The sequence below is a fragment of the Sus scrofa genome, chromosome 9, assembly GCF_000003025.6.
Source record: "Sus scrofa isolate TJ Tabasco breed Duroc chromosome 9, Sscrofa11.1, whole genome shotgun sequence".
NCBI classification, from domain to species: domain Eukaryota; kingdom Metazoa; phylum Chordata; class Mammalia; order Artiodactyla; family Suidae; genus Sus; species Sus scrofa.
This window is the reverse complement of record NC_010451.4, coordinates 116,238,618-116,259,856: the sequence shown is the minus strand read 5'-3', so window position 1 is coordinate 116,259,856 and position 21,239 is coordinate 116,238,618. Positions and strand designations below refer to the sequence as shown.

General features: G+C 38.5%; 1 protein-coding gene across 3 annotated transcripts in view; it reads left to right on the top strand.

Annotated features, from left to right (window-relative positions):
• Positions 1–21,239, top strand: part of RC3H1 (ring finger and CCCH-type domains 1) — an 87,649-nt gene that overhangs the window by 32,599 nt on the left and 33,811 nt on the right. For 2 of the 3 annotated variants that reach the window (XM_005656721.3, XM_003357546.5), the window contains exons 3-7: positions 6,924–7,044; positions 7,742–7,981; positions 8,416–8,591; positions 11,353–11,553; positions 16,903–17,035. In XM_005656721.3, the coding sequence (XP_005656778.2) occupies positions 6,924–7,044; positions 7,742–7,981; positions 8,416–8,591; positions 11,353–11,553; positions 16,903–17,035 (871 nt within the window). The remainder of the gene's footprint in view (positions 1–6,923; positions 7,045–7,741; positions 7,982–8,415; positions 8,592–11,352; positions 11,554–16,902; positions 17,036–21,239) is intronic. The other variant, XM_013989616.2, reaches the window with a different exon arrangement.

Sequence of the window (21,239 nt, the reverse complement as noted above, 5' to 3'; positions counted from 1 at the left end):
TTTTGTTTGCTTTTTACTGCCGAACTCGCAGCATATGGAGGTTCCCAGGCTGTAGGTTGAATCAGAGCTGTAGCTGCCAGCCTACACCATAGCCACAGTAGTGCAGCATCCTAGCCATGTCTATGACCTACACCACAGCTCATGGCCAACACCGGATCCTTAACCACTGAATGAGGCCAGGGATCTAATCTGCAACCTCACGGTTCCAAGTCGATTCATTTCCACTGCACCACAATGGGAACTCCCAGGGTTGGTTGGTTTGTTTGTTTTTTTTTTGTTTTTTTTTTTTTTTTTTTTTTTTGCTGAGGAAAAGTTTATTTACAAACGTTTCCTGATGATGTTGCCAGTAACACTACAAAATATTTATCAAAGGGAAAGTGCAGTCGGTTCTTTTTTATTCCTATTTTTAATTTTTCATTTCATAATCACTTTTTGTTTTGAAAATTCCAACATGAGATTTTGGAAATATTTTTAAAATAGACTTCTTTGGGATAACAATTTTAGAAGTAACAATATAACAAATAACCAAGACGTACTTTTTTTCATGAAGTTGTCCAAAGATGAAATAATCTTTCTCTACAAAATGAGTCAGACCTTGTCATATCGTAACTGAAACAACTAATGTTTCTGAAATTTGAGGCTAGGACATTTTAATACATAATAGCCCTTATTTTAACACTTAAGATTTCTACTTAAAAACGTATTAGAACTAATTGATGAATTAAGTAAAGTTTGCTAGATGCAAAATTAAAGTGTGAAAATCAGTTTCATTCCTTTACACTAACAGTGAACAATCCAAAAGGAAATTAAGAAAATAACTCGAGGCGTTCCCATTATGACTCATTGGGTTAAGAACTCTACCTGCTATCTGTGAAGATACAGGTTTGATCCCTGGTCTCACTCAGTGGGTTAAGGTTCTGGTGTGCCACAAGCTGTGGTGTAGGTTGCAGGTGCAGCTCAGATCCCACATTGCTCTAGTTGTGGTGTAGGCTGGCAGCTGCAGTGCTATTTCAACCCCTAGCCTGAGAATTTCCATATGCCACAGGTATGGCCCTGAAAGAAAAAGAAGAAATAATTCCACATACAGTAGTATCAAAAAGAATAAAATGCATAAGAATAAACTTAGCAAAGGAAGTGAAAGACTTGTACCTTGAAAATTACAAAGTATTGATGAAAGAAATTGAAGACAAAAATAAATGGAAAGACATGACGAATTCATGGATTGGCAAACTTAATATTATTAGGATGACAGTACTAACCCAAAGCAATCAGCAGATTCAATGCAAGCTTTCTCAAAATCCCAACGATTTTTTTTTTTTTTTTTTTTGTGGAAATAGAAAAACCCTCTTTTGGTAAAATTTATATGGACTCACAAAGGACCCCAAATAGCCAAAACAGTCTTGAAAAAGAACAAAGAGGAATTACACTACAAAACTGCAGTGATCAAGACAATGTGGTATTGTAAAAAAGACTGGCATTTAGAACTATGGAATAGAATAGAGAGTCCAGGGAGTTCCTGTTTTGGCACAGTGGAAACAAATCTGGCTAGTATCCATGAGGATGCAGGTTCAATCCTTGGCCTCACTCAGTGGGTCAGTGGGTCGGGGATCTGTCATTGCCATGAGCTGTGATGTAGGACACATGTGGCTTGGATCCCAAGTTGCTGTGGCTGTGGTACAGGCTGGCAGCTACAGCTCCAATTCAACTGCTAGCCTGGGAACTTCCATATGCCGTGGGTGTGGCCCTATTAAAAAAAAAAAGGATAGCGAGTCCAGAAATAAACCCACATTTCTGGTCAAATGACTTTTTACAAGGTTGCCAAGACCCCTCAATGGGGAAAGGACAGTCTTTCCAAATAATATGCTAGGAAAACTGGATATCTAAATGCAAAAGAATGAATTCAGACCTCTACCTCATACGATGAACAAAAATTAGCTCCAAATAGATCAAAGGCTAAATGTAAGAGCTAAAACTACAAGATTTTTAAAAGAAAACATAAGCATAACTCTTTGTGACCTTGGAGTAGGGTAGGCGCTTTAGTGCTTCAAAAGACATTGTCAAAAGAGTAAGTGAACAACTCACAGAATGGGGGAAAATAGTTGTAAATCATATATCTCATAAGAAACTTATGTCTAGAATATATGAAGAACTCTTAGAACTCAATTATTATAAAAAGAACATAGTGCTAAAATGGCAAAATCTGAACACCTCACCAAAGATATACAGATGGCAAAGGAGCTAATAGAAACTTGCTCAGCATCCTTTGTCATTAAGGAATTACAATTTAAAATAACAATCAGAGGTACAAACTACTGTGTATAAAATAGTAAGCTACAAGGATAAGGTATACCATATAGCCAACATTTTATAATAGTTCTAAATAGAATATAACCTTTAAAAATTGTGAAAATGGAGTTCCCATCATGGCACAGTGGTTAACGAATCCGACTAGGAACCATGAGGTTGCGGGTTCGGTCCCTGCCCTTGCTCAGTGGGTCAGTGATCTGGCGTTGCCGTGAGCTGTGGTGTAGGTTGCAGATGCGGCTCGGATCCCACGTTGCTGTGGCTTTGGCATAGGCGGGAGGCTACAGCTCCGATTCGACCCCTAGCCTGGGAACCTCCATATGCCGCGGGAGCGGCCCTAGAGATGGCAAAAAGACAAAAAAAAAAAAGAACCTTGTGAAAATAACAAAATACCACTATACACCAATTAGAATAGCTAACATCCAAGTTTTGACACACCAAATGCATATAAGGATGCAAAGCAATGGAGACTCATTTATTGCTAGTGGGAATGCAAAATAGTACAGCTACTTTGAAAGTTATATGATTTTGTTAGGTGAAATGTCTAAAATAGACAAATCCGTAGGGACGGAAAAGAGATGAGTTTTCTCCTACGGCTAGAGGGATTGGGAGGAAATTGGCATGGATGACTGGGGTTCTTTTGGGAAGGCAATGAAAATGTTCTAAAATTGTGATGGTTGCCATGCCCCACCCAGCCACCAGTGGGCTCTGGGTATAGACACCAGCAGATTGTCCACTTGCAGACAGGATTGGAACCACAGCTGAGCCCCAAGGGCCACACAAGTTAGAAAGCAGGGCTGAAATCTCTCGCTGCAGCTGCATGAGCCATAGATTTACACCACTGCTGTCAGCTTTGTAAATTTAGTGCCTGCAGGACATCCAAGCAGACAACAGGCAGTCCTGCAGCTGGGACAGGTCTGGCCTTAGCATCTGTGGGTTTTGTGAGTGCATATACATAAAGGCTAGGCCGGGCCAGGCCAGGATCTGAGCTGCCTCCATTGCTCAGATGGGCTAAGACCAGTGCCAACAGCAGTGTACTTTGTGAGCCAGCAAAATGGGTGACAGGTGACACAACAGAGCATGCTAACCAGTGAACAGCTCTGGCAGAGGAACACTCAGTGGCTCCCCTCCTAATGGGAGCAGGAGCACTTCCATCCCATCTGCCTTGCACCACAACTCAGAAATGGATCTGGGGGCTTCTACTCCAACCACTAGGGAGCAGACCTGACCCCTGATAGGACAGTGACAACCACAGAGCAAAGAGAAGGCTCTGCTCAATATCCAGTGCAGGTTCTGGATGATGGCCAGCATACATGGAGGAAAGAAGCAGCAGGCATTCACACTAAAAATAGCCCTTGCACCAAAAAATATTAAACAATACAGGCTACACAGGGATGCTGCCACATAAAAATACCCCTCCAAGACCACAGTAGATAATTGTTGCTCTGAAACTCATGGAGTAAGAGAAATATAAGTAAAATAAAGAAGCAGGGGAACCACTCCCATTTAAAAGATCAAGAGACTTCCCCTGAAAGAAAAAACTGTAAGACAGGCCATAGTCTAATACACACCAAGTTCAAAAAGTAGATAATGAAAATGCTGAAGGAATTAATAAGGACTGTTGATAGAAATGTAAAAAGGAACTAGAAATTATAAGGAAGAGCCTAGAAGAATTAGAAAATTCATTCACCAAGACAGAAGTTGAGCTAAAAGCAGTCAATAACAGAATGAATGATGCAGAAGAATGAATAAATCATCTGGAAGATAGAATAATGGAAATCACCCAATCAGAGTAGCAGACAGAAAGCAAAATGAAAGCAGTATAACAGACCTGTGGGATAATATAAAGCTTGACAACCCACGCATAGTAGTGATCCCAGAAGGAAAAGTAAAGAGGGAAGGGAATTGAAAATGTGTTTGAAAAAATTATGGCTGAAAACTTCCCAAACCTAAAGAAGGAAATGAATACCTAGGTACAGGAAGCACAGAGGGTCCCAAACAAGATAAACCCAAACGGACCTACACCAAAACATATTGTAATGAAAATGGCAAAAGGTAAAGAGAGGATACTAAAGGCAGCACAAGAAAAAGCGTTAATTCCAAGGGAACCCCCATAAAGCTATCAGCCTAGGATACTCTTATCCAGAAAGATTATCATTTAGAGGAGGAGGAGAGAATCTCTCAGACAAGCAAAAACTGAAAGAACATAGCAATACTAAACCTATCCTGAAGGAAACATTGAAAGATCTTTAAATAGAGAAGAATCTATAGGAAAGGAGTTCTCTTGTGGTGCATTGGGTTAAGGATCCAGCATTGTCACTGCAGTGGCTCAGGTTGCTACTGTGGGGTGGGTTCAGTCCCTGGCCCAGGAACTTCCACATGCTGCAGGCTAAGACTCTGTAAGAGTAAATTGCAATTGCAAAGTAAATTACTTAAGCCAGTACACAAATTTTTTTGGCTTTTTTTTTTTTTTTTTTTTTATGGCCGCACCTGCTACATATGGAGGTTCCCAGGCCAGGGGTCGAATAAGAGCTGTAGCTGCCAGCTTACGCCACAGCCATAGCAGCGCAGGATCCTTGGCCCACTGAGTGAGGCCAGGCATTGAACTCCAGTCCTCGTGGATACTAGTTGGGTTCGCTGACCCCTGAGCCACAACGGGAACTCCCAGTACACAAATTTTTAAAAGTATCAGAAGTTTTTCTGTGAAAGTGATGATAACCACAGTATGAACAGCAAAAGGATGAATGTGAAGATATAAAAGAGGATGTCAAAATCATAAAATGTGGGGGAGGAGAGTAAGAAAATGTAGTGGGTTTTTGGGAGGAGAGGGTCTTCTTAGGGCTACACTTACGGCATACGGAAGGTCCCAGGCTAGGGGTTGAATCAGAACTGCAGCTGCCGGCCTACACCACAGCCACAGCAATGTGGGATCCAAGCCTGTCTTCGACCCTCGCCACAGCTCACAGCAACACCAGACCTTAACCCACTGAGTGAGGCCAGGGATCAAATCTGCATCCTCGTGGATACTAGTTGGGTTCATCACTGCTGAACCATGATGGGAACTCTCGATTTTTTTTTTTTCTTTCTTTCTTTTTTTTTACAGCCACACCTGTCACATATGAGTGGGGGTCGAATCGGAGCTGTAGCTGCCAGCCTAAAGCACAGCCAGTGCAACGCCAGATGCAAGGCACAGCTGCAACCTATGCCACAGCTTGCAGCAATGCTGGATCCTTAACTCACTGAGTGAGGTCAGGGATCATCCTCACAGACACTGTGTTGGATTCTTAACCTGTTGAGCTACAACAGAAACTCCAGAAAAATGTAGATTTATTTTTTCTAGAGTGTTTTAAGCCAATATGACTATCAGTCTAAGGCAAGTAGATATAGAAAAGGGTTAACTTATTTGAAAAACAGGGTAACCATAAATCAAAAACATACAATAGATTCCCTAAACCAAAAAGAAAAAAAACATAAGCATAATACATTAGAAAATCATTAAATCACAAAAGGAAAACAAGGGACAAAGAAGAGATATAAAATCAATAGGAAGGAGTTCCTGTCGCAGCACAGCAGAAACGAATCTGACTAGGAACCATGGGGTTGCAGGTTTGATCCCTGGCCTCACTCAGTGGGTTAGGGATCTGCAGTTGCTCTGAGCTGTTGCTTAGTCCGGCAGCTGTAGCTCCAGTTTGACCCCTCACCTGGGAACCTTTGTATGCTGAGTGTGGCCCAAAAAAGGGAAAAAAAAAATCAATGGGCAAACAAGGTTTAAAATGGCAATAAGTGCATCTATCAGTAATTACCTTAAATGTCAGTGGACTCAGTGCTCCAAACAAAGGATGGAGTGGCAGATTGAATTTAAAAAAAAAACAAGGGCCTACAATACGCTGCCTACAAGAGACTTATTTTAGGGCAAAAAACACATAGGTTGAAAATGAGGTGTTGGGAGTTCCCGTCGTGGCTCAGTGGTTAACAAATCTGACTAGGAACGATGAAGTTGCGGGTTCGATCCCTGGCCTTGCTCAGCGGGTTAAGGATCTGGTGTTGCTGTGAGTTGTGGTGTAGGTCGCAGACCCGGCTCGGATGCTGCGTTGCTGGGGCTCTGGCGTAGGCCGGTGTCTACAGCTCCAATTAGACCCCTAGCCCGGAAACCTCCGTATGCCACACGTGCGGCCCTGGAAAAGGCAAAAATACAAAAAAAAAAAGAAAGAAAATGAGGAGTTGGAAAAAGATATTTCATGTAAATGGAAATGATAAAGCAAAGGGTTGCTGTATTCATATCAGACAAAATAAACTTTAAAGGCTATAAAGAAAGATAAAGGTATGTAAAATTGTGATGTTGCATAACTGTGAATATGCTTAAAGTCACTGAATTATATACCTTAAGTGGGTCAATTATATGGTATGCAAATTATGTCAGTATAAAGCTGTCATCGAACAAAACAAATTTTAAAATGCAATAATTTATATGTATAGAGACGATCTTTTGAAAAACTTCAGTAGATTTAATGGGAGTTTTGATATTACCCCTGTTAGAGTAGGAGTGCATAAATATACTTGATAAAACATTTGGTTTTAATTAATTAGCACTCAGACACACCTTTTTTTTTGACCTCTAGGTCCCTGAGCAGCAGCCCATTACTTTGTGTAGTGGAGTTGAAGATACAAAGCATTATGAGGAAGCCAAGAAATGTGTTGAAGAATTAGCACTGTACCTGAAACCACTCAGCAGTGCTAGAGGTAAATCAGGTTATATTATCTATGCTAAGCACATGTTCATTACAGATGCTTTTGTTACCATAAAAGTTGTGGGTGAATGTTAATGAAATTCATTTATTTATTGTAAACCAAACCCACTGATAGTAAATAATATCATTACAAACTACGTCAGACAAAGTAGTGAGTTTAAAGCTTATGTGATGTTGGGAACATTTTCTGAATGAGTTGCATGAGTAACTATACATGTACTAGTGATTTCAGATGGGCTGTCTATCATTTAACAAATCTGAATTGTTTGTTTTCTATCCAGTTTTATGTGGTATGCTGTTGGGGATATAATACAATTGGAAGTTGCCATTACTGCCTTGCCTTATGTCTTGTTTTTTTCATTAAAGTGAGATTACTATGAAGTATTCCAAACCTGTTAGGACCTTCAATATTTGGGTCTTAAACTAAATATTAATATTGAATGTTGACTGGCCTTTTTTTCTTTATTCTTTCATGATTAAAATGAATAATAGTATATTTAATATCTAACAAGTGTAACACCTTTTGTATAGGCTTCACTTGTATAATTTTTATTGTTTATTTTAAATAGTCTGATAGAACCCAGAACTATCCCATATACCCTTAGATCAATCAGCCCATCAGAGGAGGTTTTCCTGGACTCTAAAATTGCACCATAAATCTAGAAATCATTTTTTATTCTCTTTTAAAGGAGTGGGTCTGAATAGCACTACTCAGAGTGTTCTCAGTCGCCCAATGCAGAGGAAGCTGGTGACTCTGGTCCACTGCCAACTTGTGGAAGAAGAAGGCAGGATTCGTGCCATGAGGGCAGCTCGATCTTTAGGTGAACGAACAGTTACAGAACTCATTCTCCAGCACCAGAATCCTCAGCAACTCTCTTCCAATCTTTGGGCAGCAGTCCGGGCTAGGGGCTGCCAGTTCCTTGGACCAGGTATAAAATTAAAGTTTAATTTTTACTATACTTGCAATTCTAAAAGTACTGTTTAGAATCTATAGGTAATGTGCAAAGGCTAGTTCTCGGCAATATTCTGTTGTTATCAAGTAGTATCCCACAATCATGGCATGGGTAATTCCATGTCAGTTTTTCAGAACGCTTAAAACTTTTTTCTTAATGCCATAAGTTTATATATTTTGATACAAGTTTTCTTTAACTGTATTAATCTTTTATCTACTTTCTTAAATATAGTACACGGCATATAATATATAAGTGCCCTAAAATGGTTCAAAAGTATAACTGAATATCTCTTGTTGTGTTGCCCATTAATTAAGTGGTACCTGCAGAAATGATTAAATATTGCCCTCTAAGAAATGGATTTATCTTATCTCCTGTACATGATAAGTTTTGGTTTTGCTCAACTTTTCTAGCAATGCAGGAGGAAGCTCTAAAGCTGGTTCTCCTCGCCTTAGAAGATGGTTCTGCTTTGTCAAGAAAAGTGTTAGTTCTCTTTGTGGTGCAAAGATTGGAGCCACGATTTCCTCAAGCATCTAAAACTAGCATTGGTCATGTTGTCCAACTTCTTTATAGAGCCTCCTGCTTCAAGGTATGAACCATGTTAAATTTCAGCTTGAAAGGAAACTTTTTTCCCCACACTAAAGTAATAAAACTTTGAGTTTAATAAAGCTGCCTGTATCTTTTCATAAAATTTTAGCAATTTTTCTTTTAAAGAATGTAAATGGTGACTATTAAAGTTAAGTCTTGTTGTATTGAATTTTATGTTAGACATTGAACACCATAAATCAAGGCTTATAGTTTTCTGTATTTGAAGAGACTAATATAATAAGTTACGTCAGTTTTCCACCAAAACTACTAACAGAATTGGTCTAAAGAGAGAGTCATTGAAGCAAGAATACATTTTATTTGGCTGTTTGCTCCTTATGTAACTCCACATACACTGTACTGGAGCTCTATAGGCCACTTCAGTTTTAGTATATACAGCAATGCTGGACATAGTCCTTTGTATCCCACAGTGAATCAGCACTACTTCAAACATTGGTGCCCAGCATGTACCATTTATTATTCATTCTGTTTTCAAGGCTTCTTGGCTTTTGACTCAACACACAAAACACGTACTTAGTGGGCCAAGGAGACATGTCTCAAAAAAATTGTTTTTTGTTTTTGTTTTTCGTTTTTTGCTTTTTTGCTTTTTAGGGCTGTACCCACAGCATATGGTGGTTCCCAGGCTAGGGATCCAGTCCAGTCGGAGCTACAGCTTCCAGCCTACGCCAGAGTAGGGAATTCCTGTCATGCTGCAGTGAAAACGAATCTGACTAGGAACCACGAGGATGCGGGTTTGATCCCTCTGAAAAATAAAGGGCTCAAATACCCCAGAACACCCAAAGTGAACCTCTCTTAATCCTAATTAAAAGTAATTTTAGTAGTAATTTTTAAAAGATTGCTATATGTAAAAATCCAGTTATTTTTCAATTGGGTCGTTGTTATTTCCCTATATTTCGTTGTCAACTTACTTTCTTCTCTTGGTGGTAGTTTGTACTACATTCTCAATAATGAAAAAATTCATCTTCTCTCATCGCAGTAGGTCCATACCCTAAACTTCACTACTGTGGCAGAGTCTACCAACGCCCATTTTATCTTCTTTATGGAACTCAGACAGCATTTTCCATTCTTTACCAGGTGTTTATGTCTATATAGTTGTGTTCTAGCTGTGTCTTTTTAGCATCTTTTTTATTGCCATTGAAAAATCTTTTCAAGCTGCAGGATAATTCTGGTCATTCTTAAGACATTGCATCTCTTGGAAATCTTTGAGTGTGTTTAGTTAAGAGTTTTGAGAGCCAAGTCCAGGGGATCACTGCATCATATAGAATGCTTATTCTACATTTTGATGAGGTTTAACCTGTATTGAGAGGGTGTTTTCATATACATACACATACCTTTGGTCTTTTAACTTATCTTTCAATGGGGTAAAATACGTTTAGCTTTTGTGACTATAGTTCTTGATTTTTTTTAAAAAAAAATTTGGTCTCTCTGTGGACTTTTACTAACAAAATTTAAGTTAGACTTTTTTGTGATAATAATAGAATACATTTAAAAATAATGTCATTGTGACCCAGAAGTCCTAAGTAAAATAGTCTGTAGTTTCTTTGATAAAAAGGAAAAAAAATGGAAATTTTCTGCCAGAGGAATTTGAGTCTTTGTGGGAATAAAAGATGGGCAAGGTAAAGTAAGTTGTAAAATATTTTAGGATATAGGTGATCTTGCACTAGAATGGATCATTTTACTTTGATTGAATAAGCCTTTAGCCTAAATCCAGCTTGACTCAAAATGTGTGATACCAATAGTACCTACCTCACCAAGTTTAAATAATTAAATGAGTTGGAGTTCCCGTCGTGGCTCAGCAGGAATGACGCTAAGTAGTATCTAGGAGGATAGAGGTTCAATCCCTGGCTTTGCTTAGGGGGTTAAGGATCCGGCATTGCCATGAGCTGTGGTGTGGGTTGAAGACATGGCTCAGATCTGGCATTGCTGTGGCTGTGGCATATGCTAGCAGCTGCAACTCTGATTTGACCCCTAGCCTGGGAACCTCCATATGCTGCAGGTGCAGCCCTAAAAAGTCAAACAAAAAACAACAACAAAACAAAACAGAAAGAATTAGATGAGTTAATATGTCATTATAACTTAATAAAGTAACCTAACACACTAACTGGCACATACTACATGCTCAGTGTCAATTATTTTTATTACCGAAAATAATTATTATTAAATTATTACAGCCCAGCATCTTAGAATGTGCCCTTTTTTTTTTTTTTTTTTTTTTTGACCACACTTGCAGCATATGTAAGTTCTCAGGCTAGGGGTCGAATCGGAGTCAGAGCTGTAGCTTCCAGCCTACACCACAGTCATAGCAACACCAGATCTGACTGCATCAGCAACATACACCACAGCTTACGGCAACGCTGGATCTTTAACCCACTGAGCAAGGCCAGGCATCAAACCCACATCTTCATGGATATTAGTTGGGTTCATTACCACTGAGCCACAATGGGAACTCTATAATTTGCCCTTTCTTATGGTGTCCTAACTTACAAACTCCATGGATAATTAAACCAAGTACAAATTAGTCATCTTTAGAATTATACCATCATCTGAAGCTCTTTCAGTTATGGTACCAGCTAGCTCAATACCAGGCAAAGTAATAAATCACAGATAGGAAGAAGAAACATTGTTTTTCAGAATTATTACGTATTTCCTTTTTCCAAAGGATTTTCATATCTATACTTATCATATAAAGTATAAACCCTGTTTGTTTCTTATCTGACTCTGGGGGATTACATGTGTCTTAATAGGTCACCAAACGTGATGAAGACTCTTCGTTGATGCAGCTGAAAGAAGAATTTAGAACCTATGAAGCTCTGCGTCGAGAACATGACTCCCAGATAGTGCAGATTGCTATGGAAGCAGGCTTACGAATTGCACCTGACCAGTGGTCCTCTTTGCTTTATGGAGACCAGTCTCACAAATCTCATATGCAGTCTATTATTGACAAGGTAGACTCTGGTTTGTTCTTCCTTCTTGAACTAATCTCGGAGTTTTTATTATTCATGATTTGGTAATTCATTTGTATATCAAATGCATATTAAAGAAAATATTGTATGTCAGGTCCTTATAAATTGTATTCACTGTAGCTGGGTGTCATGTCATAAGGTCACACCTTAACACTAGTTTGTTCATATAAAGTTTTTTTTTTTTTTTTTTTTGGTTTGGTTTGGTTTTTCTTTTTAGGGCCACACCCATGGCATATGGAAGTTTCCAGGCTAGGGGTCAAATCGTAGCCACAGCTGCCAGCCTACACCACAGCCACAGCAATGCCAGATCTGAGCCACAGATGTGACCTACACCACAGCTCATGGCAATGCTGGATCCTATAGTATCTGTGTCCTCATGGATGCTAGTCGGGTTCATTACCACTGAGCCACAACAGGAACTCTTTCAAATGGTTTTTTATTGAGGTATCTTTGACAATATTCATGTAAGATTTGATTTTGATTATGTTTCAGTCTTTTATCCAGTGCTCTGTCAGATTCCTTTGCGTCTCCCATATCTGTTTTATTATTGCCTCTCTCCTTTCTTTTGTTTTCTGAGTTTTGATTAGTGTTAGTTAAACCCGTTTTCAAAATGCCTTTTTTGTTTTCTTGGAGCAGCCATTTAATGGCCTGAAAGATGTCTGCATTGAGGTTTCTTCTCTTCTTAGCCAGAATGATTTCACATAATAAGTTACCAACCATTCTAGGTTTGATCAAATTTTCAGTAAAGTTATTTCTACTTTGTTTTTTGTTATGATGAAAAGATCATTTGAGTACACACCAATTTTAGGTCAGTGTCCACTATTTCTGACTCTTAGAGCTATATTTAATTCTCTAAAAACTAGAGTAATACTGGAGTTCCCATGTGGCTCAGAGGGTAAGGATCTGGCATTGTCACTGCAGTTACTTGGGTTGCTGCTGTGATCAGGGTTTGATCCCCTGGCCTGGGAACTTCTGCATGCTGCAGGCACAGCCCAAAAAACAAACACAACTAGGGTAATACTTAAACTGGTTTTGTTGTAATTCAATATGAAATATATGAAATTGCTATATAGAAGCCTTAAAGTGCCATGTAGAAATATATTATGTTCAATAACTTTTTAAATTTTTACTCTTTTCCTTGATTTTTACTATTTTATCTGAAGTAATTATAACTATAGAGGTGATTATATATTAGTCTACCCTACATTTAATTTAGAGAAATAATGTCAATATGTAAGAGTAGCCTAAGTGAAATAATATTTAACACTTACTGAGAGCTTACTGTGTTTGTGGTGGTTTTAAATAATTCATTTGGGCAGTTCCTATCGTGGCTCAATGGTTAATGAATCTGACTAGAAACCATGAGGTTGCAGGTTCAATCCCTGGCCTTGCTCAGTGGGTTAAGGATCCGGCGTTGCCTGAGCTGTGGTGTAGGTCGCAGATGCAGCTTGAATCCCACATTGCTGTGGCTCTGGCATAGGCTGGTGACTTGCAGCTCTGATTGGACCCCTAGCCTAGGAACCTCCATATGCCGCGGAAGCGGCCCTAGAAAAGGCAAAAAGACCAAAAAAAAAAAAAAAAAAAAAAATTCATTTGGTCCTCTTCAACAGCCTTTTTTAAAAAACAGACAGAGGGAGGTTAAGTATATTTCTTTAGGATAAAATAGGTAATAAGTGACAGAGCTGGATTTTAACTTGGATTCTGACTCTAGAATCCATACTCCTAAGCACTAAACCTCTTTTCAGAATATTCGGTTTCCCCTCACCCCCACCCCACCCCCTTTTTTTTGTCATTTTTATTTTTTTTATTTATTTTTTTGTCTCCAATTCAACCCCTAGCCTGGGAACCTCCATATGCCACAGGTGTGGCCCTAGAAAAGGCAAAAAGGCAGAAAAAGAAAAAAAACCTTCTAGGTCTGAAATTAGGCAATTGACAGATTATAATATATTGTAATAATTTTCTCACATCATAAGCAGTAATTTGGTTTGGGGGTTTTTTTTTTTATTTTAAGGGAAAATTGCAATGGTTTTTAATATTTATTTATTTATTTTGCTTTTTAGGGCTGCACCTGCAGCCTATGGAGGTTCCCTGTCTAGGGATCTAGTCCGAGCTACACCTGCCAGCCTACGCCACAGCCACAGCAGTGTAGGATCCAAGCCATGTCTGTGACCTACACCTCAGCTCATGGCAACGCCAGATCCTTAACCCACTGAGCGAGGCCAGGAATCGAACCTGCAACCTCTTGGTTCCTAGTCAAATTCATTTCTGCTGCTCTGTGAAGGGAACTCCAAGTAATTTGAATTAATATCTTAAACCTTCATATAACCAAATTGCTGAGTGAACTTTGCATCGTGACATCTTATATAGAGCAGTAGACCTTATTGTGATAATGAAAATGTTCTGTATACAGTATCGTCCAATATGGTAATCACTAACCACATTTGGCTATTAAATATTTGACATGTGACTGATGAACTAAAATTTTTATTTTACTTACAATTTTTAATAGGCTTTTGTTGCTAATGGCTACTGTATGGACACTGCAAATAGAGGGTTTATTAAGGTGATAAGAAAAGCAAAGTAGGAGTTCCCGTCATGGTGCAGTGGTTAACGAATCCGACTAGGAACCATGAGGTTGTGGGTTCGGTCCCTGCCCTTGCTCAGTGGGTCAATGATCCGGCGTTGCCATGAGCTGTGGTGTAGGTTGCAGACGCGGCTCGGATCCTGCGTTGCTGTGGCCCTGGTGTAGGCCAGCGGCTGCAGCTCCGATTCAACCCCTAGCCTGGGAACCTCCATATGCCACGGGAGTGGCCCAAGAAATGGCAAAAAGACAAAAAAAATTAAAATAAAATAAAGTGTATTGCAAAAAAAAAAAAGTGATTAAAAAAAAAGAAATTAGTAGACCAAAAAAACATGAATTAACAGTTTACAAAGAGGAAGTATATCTAATTTGGGGGATAATCACCAATAATAATTAAATACATGTTTAAAACAGTGATATGCCAAGTATTGCCTGTTAAATTTGTAAAGAAACATGTATTTTGATTCATTGCTGATGGTTTGTAAAATGAATTACAAATCTTTTGGTAAACAATTTGTCAGTGTATAAAACTTCAAAATATTCATGTCTTTTGATCAGGAATTTGACTTAGTTTTTCCAGGAATTTATTTTAAGGGAATAATCCAAACTTTCAAAAAGGTTATGAACTCAAAGGTATTAATTGCTATATTATTTACAAAGGACAAAATAAGGTAAAGAAGTTAAGATGGATCTGCTCAGAACATGGATGAAACTAGAGATTATCATACTAAGTCAAAAAGAGAAAGGCAAATACTATATGATATATCACTTATATCTGGAATTTAAAACATGACACAAATGAATCTATCTACAAGACAGAAACAGACTCATGGACTAGGAGCACAGACTTGTGGTTGCCAAGGAGGAGGAGGGTGTTGTGAGAGGGATGACATGGGAAGTAGGGGTTAGCACATGTAAGCTATTATACACAGAAGGGATAAACAACAAGGTCCTGCTGTGTAGCACAGAGAACTATATTCAGTGTCCTATGATAAACCATAATGGAAAAGAATATATTGAAAAAAGAATCACTTTGCTGTACAGCAGAAATTAACACATTATAAATCAGCTGTACCTGAAGAAAAAATATATAAAAAATATATCTGCTCAGAACACTGGTACATCGCCATTAAAATTATATGTCAGGACAGACAGACTCTCTTCAGCTATTAAATAACATTTAATTTCTTTTAAAAAATTTTAATGGAAATGTATTTGTTAAGTCTCAATGGTAAAAACACAGCAGTGACAACCCCACACCCTTTATGGCTAGGCCATCAGGGAACTCCATATCAACATTTTAATTAGTTGTGTTATTCCATATTTTTAAAATGTGTGCTTTGGGGGGGGGGATTCCTGTCGTGGCTCAGTGGTAACAAACCCAACTAGTATCCATGAGGACATGGGTTCAATCCCTGGCCTTGCTCAGTGGGTTAAGGATCCAGCATTGCCATGAGCTGCGGTGTAGGTCACAGATGTGGCTCTGATCCTGCGTTGCTGTGGCTGTGGTGTAGGCTGGAAGCTGCAGCTCCAATTCAGCCCCTAACCTGGGAACTTATATATGCCATGGGTACGGCCTAAAAAGACTAAAAATAAGATGGGGAGTTCCTGTTGTGCTGCAGTGAAAATGAATCCGACCAGTATCCAGGAGGATGCAGATTCGATCCCTGGCCTCACTTAGTGGGTCAGGAATCCGATGTTGCTGTGAGTATGGCGTAAGTCGCTGACAAGGCTTGGATCCCATGTTGCTGTGGCTATGGCGTAGGCTGGCAGCTATAGCTCTGATTTGACCCCTAGCCTGGGAACTTCCATATGCCACAGGTGCAGCCCTAAAACAAAAACAAATAAATAAAAATAAAATGTATGCTTTTTAAAAAATTATCTTTTAGAATGGCCTTCGGGTGGGGTGGGAAAATTTTTCATATAAATATACAGGTATATATTTTAAGTGAAAGCAAGTTTATTTAGATAGATACACATTCCATAGACAGAATGCAGTCCATTTCAAAAAGTGAGAGTGGCCCTCATCTATATTAATAAACTACACAGAGGGCCTAATGTTTCTAAGAACCCTTGCTTGCTATCACCTTTTTTTTTTTTTTTTTTTTTTTTTTCCCCTTTAAAAGTCGTATGTAATGGCCAGCAAGTACATGTGTCATTAAGCCTTAGGAAAATACACAGCCTGATATCTTCAAAGAATCCCAAACCAATATAGGGTTTTTTTTCTTTAGCTGGAATGAACTTTTGAAATTATTTAGTCTGTACAGCAGATGGACTATAGATCAAGTCTGTATAGGCTGTATCTGATGTCATAATCCTTGGTCAGTGATGGAACTTGAATTCAGACTCAGTTTGAGTTCACTTTCATTATTCTGGCTGTTGTATAGCATTATCTCTAGACTGTATTTCCAAATTCAGTTATTTGGAAGGACCCCGGAAGCCAAACTTAGTGCTGTAAGAACATGAAATGTAAAGAGTACTTCCAAGTTGAAGAGTTGAGAAAATCTCACAATTAAAGAATATGATGGCAGAGGAAAGAGAGTATAAAGTATACCAGTCAACACGCCAACCTGTAGATGCAGAGAAGTGCAGGGTTTGTTCAGGAGCAAGTAATCCAAACTGGACAAGGCATGGGATGTGTAGGAGGGTAAAAGTTAAATGTAATAAATCACAAAATGATTATATTGTAAATCTTTATTTTTAAAAACTTATACGGTCTTTGGAGAAGTTAATATTTACCTTTTTTTAAGTTGCAGACCCCAGCCTCTTTTGCACAAAGTGTCCAGGAACTAACAATTGCTCTCCAGCGGACTGGAGATCCAGCAAACTTGAATCGACTAAGACCTCATTTGGAGCTATTAGCAAACATTGATCCTAGTCCAGGTAAATCCAGGGGAGGTTAATGGACTATTTTTTATGTGCCTTAGTGCTGTTCAGTGATTCTTTTAATTATCTCTTATTATATTCCTTTAGCATTTCCTAGAGTAGTAAATCCGAATCTTTTCTGTAGGACTTAAGTTTCTGGCCCCAGTCTTGTCTGTCTCTTTATTACTTCAACTAGTATTTATTTAATACTTTTTACTATGCCGTACACTTCAGAAGGAAAATAGTTTCTCTCTGGGATCCTTTATATTTCCTCCTCCTCCCATCACAAAATTGTGCTGTATTTACCATTTTCATCCCTTTTGACAGGTTTTCTCATTTTTTTCTATACCATATGTACTTAGTTACATTTTTTTGGTTCCACCTTTCCCTTTTCTACTATATCTAGTTCCATCACATAACCTCTTTCCCATGTATACTTTGTCCCATTCCCTACTCCTCCTTGATCTGAAGGTCACCCAGCCCTTATTTTCACCTGATACTTACATGTGGGATATGTTAGATTATATCCCATTGCTATTCCCTATGTTTCTTCCTACTACTCAACTAAAACTCTTAACATTCAGTAGAAATTTCCTAGTTTCTAATTCCAAAGTCATCTTTTCTGTCCTTAAAAATTACTTGATTTGCCTTCAGCATTTGATAATGTTGTTGACTGCATCCTTGATATAAAAACTTTTCTGATATATTATCTTTCTGAAGCTTTATGATTCTCTTCTGACCTGTCTGAATGCATGTTGTTTTTATTTTGACCACTCTTTCTTCTCCTGCCCCCTAAGGAATAGGCTGGTTGTGTTCTTAGAATTCTGTTTTCTCTGCCCTCTCTATTGGTGATGGTCATTCATTCTCAGCATCAGGTAGGTATTAGTTCTTTGTAGGTAATAGACTCCCAAATAAATCTATCACTATTATCTTTTCATCACTCCAGACCTACTTTTCCAAATATTTTCTGAGATTTTCCATCTTCTCTGTGTTGTGAAGCAGACTTATCTTCACTTGTTATCTGTTCCTCCTCCTGTGTTCCCTCCCTTTCTCTATAAATGACCTCATTTTCTGATTGTATAAGGAAGCTTAAAATCTGAGTCTTTTGTCTTCCTATCTTTTCCTTTCATTTACATAGCATTTCAGACAATGGGATTTATCTGTACTATCACAACATCTCTCTATTCCGTACCTATTGATACTGCCTCAGTATGAACCTCATTCCTTTTCCTGAGACTAAATGCCTTTCCTTTTCTTCTCTCCTTTTAATTCTTGCAATGCAGTATACTTACTGCTGCAAAGTAAATCGCATCTCTGATCTTATTTCTACACTTGTAAATTTTCAGTGACACCCCATTGCATATAGAGTAAGGTTTGGAACTCTTGAGCGTGATAGTCATTTTACTACCAAAATTGCTTAATCAAACCAGTTAAGATCTATTCCTAGAACACAGTAATTTTCTTTTTTCCACTTCTGTGCTTTTTCTTTTTTTTTTTTAACTTTTTAGGTCCACACCCATGGCATATGGAAGTTCCCAGCCTAGGGTTCAAAAGGAGCTCTAGCTGCCAGCCTACGCCACAGCCACAGCAACACAGGATCTGAGCTGTATCTGCAACCTACACCACAGCTCATGGCAACACCAGGTCCTTAGTCCACTGAGTGACACCAGGGATCCAACCCATGTCCTCATGGGTACTAGTCAGGTTCGTTACCACTGAGCCATGGACAGGAACTCCTCCACTTCTGTGCTTTGATCATTCTGAGCAATCAGAAAAGCATGTCACAAACTCACTACATATGTCTGTACTTCTAGCTAAGGCCACCCTCTCTCTTATACTAATGTCATTTTGATATACCCCTCTAGTATCCTCTGTTTCTTATGTCTGGAGTTTGCCTTCTCTGTTAGAGTATCTCTATCAACATACAAACATACTGTTGTCCCTCTCTTCAGAACCCAGTGTTGACACCATTTACCATCTATCTACCACTCCAGTTCTCTCCTTTTTATAGCACTTTCTTAAATACTCCATACAGGCGTTTATCTCTACCACTCAATTAGAATTGTTTTTGTCGAGGTCACAAATGATGGGGCTAATTCCAAATGGAAATTCTTCGTTCTCTTTGACCTGTTAGCAGCATTTAACTTTGTTCACTCTCTATTCCTTGTACCACTCTTTTCACTTGGCTTCCAGACCACCATCACACTCTCTTAGTTTTCTTCTTACTTTATTGGACCCTCCTTCTTAGCCTCTTTTGCCGATTTCTTCTCATCTCCATAACCTCTAAATTCTTTTTTTTTTTTTTTCATATCTTCTAACCTCCCCCTGCCCGACCCCCTATACCCTCTAACCCTTGGAGGCTTCCAGAATGTAATTCTTGTATGCCTTCTCTTTTCTATTTATACTCAGCTCCTAGGTAACCTCATCTAGTCTCATAGCTTTAAATATTATTTATATCACTCACACATTTACTATATTTCATCATTTCTGAAGCCTACTTTTTTTCAGATTTTAGCATTTCCGAAATTGGGATACATTTGTATAATTAACGATGTGTTAATTAGCAGTCTTTTCTGTTTTGGTAGCACATAAAACAATGGTGTTTCGATTGATGGTGTTTTAGAATCTATATAACATGGTATGTACAGCCCAAACCTTCTTGGTGAATTCTTTGGTATGTCAACCTGCCTACTCAATATCCAATGGTTACAGTTGAATATCTAACAAGAATGTCAAGGCCTTCTCTTGTGGTACAGCAGGTTAAGGATCTGGTTTTGTCTCAGTGGCTTGGGTTGCTGCTACAGCATCGGGTTTTCAGTTCCTAGCCTGGAAACTTCTACATACTACAGGCACAGCCCCCACCACCACCAAAAAAAGAATTTCAAAAGTGAATTACAACCCCCATCCATCTACCATCCCCGGTAGTGGCAATTCCATCCTTCCATTTCTTAGTCCTAACACCTTGGAGATAACAACTCTTCTTTTTCTCATAAGGTACTTCTGATCTATCAGCATATCCTATAGAGGCCCTACCTTTAAAATCCATTCAGAATTCATCTACTTATCACCTTCACTGCCACCACCCTCCTCTCTCTTCATGGATTAAGGAATAGTCTCCTGCTGTCTGGTTTTAGCACAAGAGCCAGAGTGATCCTGTTATCCCTCTGCTCAAAAACTCTCCAGTACTTTCCACGCTCAGTAAAAGCCAGGCTTTTCTATGACCTACCAGGCCTCACATGATCTGGTCTTCCTTTATCTCTCTCCCAATTTCTTTTACTTTTTTCCCACCTAATTCATTCCAGATTTTACCTCCACAAACATGCCAGGCATACTCCTATATTGAGGCCTTTGCTCTTACTCTTCCAGTTCTTAGAATATTTTTCTTCTCATCCTATTATATCCACAAGACATACTCTACCCCTATTTTCAGGTCTTTATCAGAGGTAACCTTCTCAAAGAGGCCACCCTGTCTAAAATTTTACACATACCTGTTCCAGTCCCTTTTTTTGCTCTATTTATTCAGTTAATCATTATCTAAATATTCTGTATTTTGATTATTTTATTTATTGTCTGGCTCTTCTGCTTGGACATAATAGAGATTTTGTTTGATTGCTACTGCTTCCAGCAAGTAGAATAATACCTGAAATAGTAGATGTTCCATAAAATACTTCACAGATGACTGTTTACTTTGTATCTCCATCCTTTATTTTTCTGTTGAAATTCCACGTGTCCTTTAAAGCCTAGTTCAAATGCCATCACCTAGAAATTTTTCAGTCTTGCAAAAACAACTCATTTCTACATTATGTGTTCTCATTTCATTTTATATTTCCTTTAGAAAACACTTCATATTTAGCCATATAATTAATTTTTACCTTTATAAGATCACAGTACTTACTAAATGAAGAGGGTATATAACAGTTGCTTTATATAATAGTTCTTCTAGTAAACTTTTTATTATCCTGTTTACACAAAAAATTTTTTAAAATTTCAAAATAGACATTACAGATTGATGGCTGTAGGCAGCTATAGTTACGTTTTTTTGATCCATAAAGTGTTGGTCTGCATGATACTCTCAACACTTAAAAACTAGATAATTTTACATGAAAATCTCAAATTTCATTTTTTCCGGAAAATAGTGGTGTATCTGCCTTGCATCTTCACATAACAACAATCAGCTACAGTTGAATAGTAATCGTAACCTTAGCTGTAAGGACATACTCTT